The sequence below is a fragment of the Poecilia formosa genome, unplaced genomic scaffold, assembly GCF_000485575.1.
Source record: "Poecilia formosa unplaced genomic scaffold, Poecilia_formosa-5.1.2 Scaffold25, whole genome shotgun sequence".
Classification (NCBI taxonomy): domain Eukaryota; kingdom Metazoa; phylum Chordata; class Actinopteri; order Cyprinodontiformes; family Poeciliidae; genus Poecilia; species Poecilia formosa.
Genome location: NW_006799964.1, coordinates 1,588,659 through 1,590,819, shown reverse-complemented (window position 1 = coordinate 1,590,819; position 2,161 = coordinate 1,588,659). Strand labels below are relative to the sequence as shown.

At 41.0% G+C, this 2,161-nt stretch overlaps 1 protein-coding gene across 1 annotated transcript; it reads right to left on the bottom strand.

Annotated features, from left to right (window-relative positions):
- Window positions 1-1,006: 1,006 nt before the first annotated feature.
- Window positions 1,007-2,092, bottom strand: LOC107835807 (ras and EF-hand domain-containing protein homolog). The gene is made up of 5 exons (XM_016669441.1): window positions 1,858-2,092; window positions 1,675-1,756; window positions 1,462-1,576; window positions 1,375-1,381; window positions 1,007-1,084 (listed from the first exon to the last, which is right to left on the bottom strand). Coding segments are annotated over exons 1-5 (423 nt in total). The 5' UTR covers window positions 2,075-2,092; the 3' UTR covers window positions 1,007-1,082.
- Window positions 2,093-2,161: the final 69 nt, after the last annotated feature.

The window sequence follows — 2,161 nt, the reverse complement described above, 5'->3', positions numbered from 1 at the left end:
TTGTATCCTCCACGTTAAGGCAGATGAGGAGGTGCAGCTCTGGAGAATTGGATCAGGTGCAGCAGGAGAGCTTTGGTTTATTCTTGGGAGCATTTAAACTGGTCAGCGACTGATAGCGTTTCTCCTCAAAGGTGTCCTGCTTTATTACCAACCTGCCAGATGCAAAAATAAATAAATAAATAAATAAATAAAAAATACATTTACAAGTTTCCACATGCAAAAGAGCCTCTAGTGACATTGTTGAGTCATTCAATTAACAGCAATCTGTTGCATTTTAAGTTTTAAGCCTTGAAAACATTTATAGATTAGGGAGGACATAAATGAATTAAAATAAACCTGGATAAGAAACAGGCAGCGCCTCACCTGGCCAGGTGCAGCACGGCCTCCAGGATGTTGGAGCCGTCTTTGGCGCTGGTTTCACAGAACAGAGTGTTGTATGTCTGGTGGACGGAGGCAGAAATACAATGTTATGATTTATTGTGAAGTATTTGTTTCCATTTACTTTCAGTCTGAACACTAAATAGAAAAAAAGGATTTGAATATAGATTATAAAAAGATTGTATGAATTAGATAACTCGTTACCATCCCATAAAGCATTATTCCTGACATGTTTATCTGTACCTAAGTGAAAAAAACCTAACAGAAAGGTTTCTGCATCAACTTTCTGCACATTTCCACTGGTATCTTGATGATTTGTCTCAGGTAAAAGGCTCCAAGTTTTTGAGGTCGGAAGACCCCTTTGCCATCACCCTAATCTTTAGCTTCCTCCACAGATTCTCTAACCAATTTAAGTCAGGACTCTGGCTTAAATGTTGAGATTAAATAGTTTGGGGCTTAACTGTAATACATGCATATTGTGATAAATACAATTGTATCAACAGACAAATAAATGAATGGATTCAAAAATAAAGTAAAACCTGGTTCAGTGAGATTTGTCACAAGCTAAGTGTAATAAAATACTTTTGTTTGTGTCTACCATTGCAAGCTTTTGCCCGTAGCTGGTAGGAACAGATTTATCTCCATCTTGCCGAAGATCGCACTTGTTACCCACAAGCATGATGGGAATATCATCATGGGACACATCCTGGGAAAGAAATAACAATTGATGTCATGGTGCAGATCATGAAAATTTAGAAAAGGTGTAGTAGGCTTGTTAAGATTTCAACACAGTGCAACACTGAATGGACATATTTCTATTTTCTTTTCACCGACATCACTCCACAAGCAAAGACCAGCATGCAAAACTCAAAGTTCACAGGACAGCAAAGCACACCAAATACATGCCGTCCATCAAAAACTTACACATCAGCTGCAAATAGGAAGAGAGAAACATGTAGGACCACTTAGTTTTACATTTAAATGAACTTATTGCACACATCAGCTGCAGGATTAAACAAGTTTTGTGAGTTGGCTCAATGTGAAAATGTCTGGAAACAGCAGCGAAGCAAACCAGTGTGTTACCTCAATCATGTCCACCCAGTCTCTAACATTCAGGAAGGTTTTCTCACAGTTGACGTCGTACAACAGTAACACACCATCTGCACGCCTGAAGTAGGACTTGGCGATACTGCGAAACCTGTGAGGACGGCAGCAGCAGAAGAGATGAGGTTCACAAAAACATGAGAAAACAAAACTTTCTCACTGACAGTATAATGTGTCTTTCTTTTCACTCACCTCTCCTGCCCTGCAGTGTCCCATAATTGTAATAAAACTGGCTCTCCATCCACAATGAGTGTCTTCATCTGAAAGTCCACGCCTGAGACCACAGAAAACAAAAACTAACTTAAAATCAAGGTGTCCTGGTTCTAATACAATACTTCTCAGCGCCCAGAGCAGGTTTTAGTTTCTCCAGCTCACCCAGAGTGGTGCTGGAGTTCAGTTTAAACTCGTTCTTGCAGAGGCGAAGCAGGAAGCTAGATTTTCCCACAGCCACGTCTCCGGCTAAGACGATCCTGTAGGCCTTCTCTGAAGTCATGTAGCCGAGGTCAGCGTTTTCTTTATCGTCATTCTGCAGAGAAAGAGGAGCAGAGCAAACATCACAGTAACCATCGGAGAGCCAATCAGCTCTGGTCATCCATCCAACTACCCACTGTTCTTTACTCCTCTACTGATAGGGAAGCGTGTGCAGGAGGGAAACCCAGACATCTGTCTCACCAGTGAC

Excerpts from the sequence above, each read along its gene's own strand:
- LOC107835807 (XM_016669441.1), bottom strand. The coding sequence starts at position 2,074 with ATGACCAGAGCTGATTGGCTCTCCGATGGTTACTGTGATGTTTGCTCT. Across the intron at positions 1,757-1,857 it reads GAACTCCAGCACCACTCTGG|GCGTGGACTTTCAGATGAAG; the intron begins GTGAGCTGGAGA and ends CTGTGGTCTCAG. Across the intron at positions 1,577-1,674 it reads GACACTGCAGGGCAGGAGAG|GTTTCGCAGTATCGCCAAGT; the intron begins GTGAGTGAAAAG and ends CCGTCCTCACAG.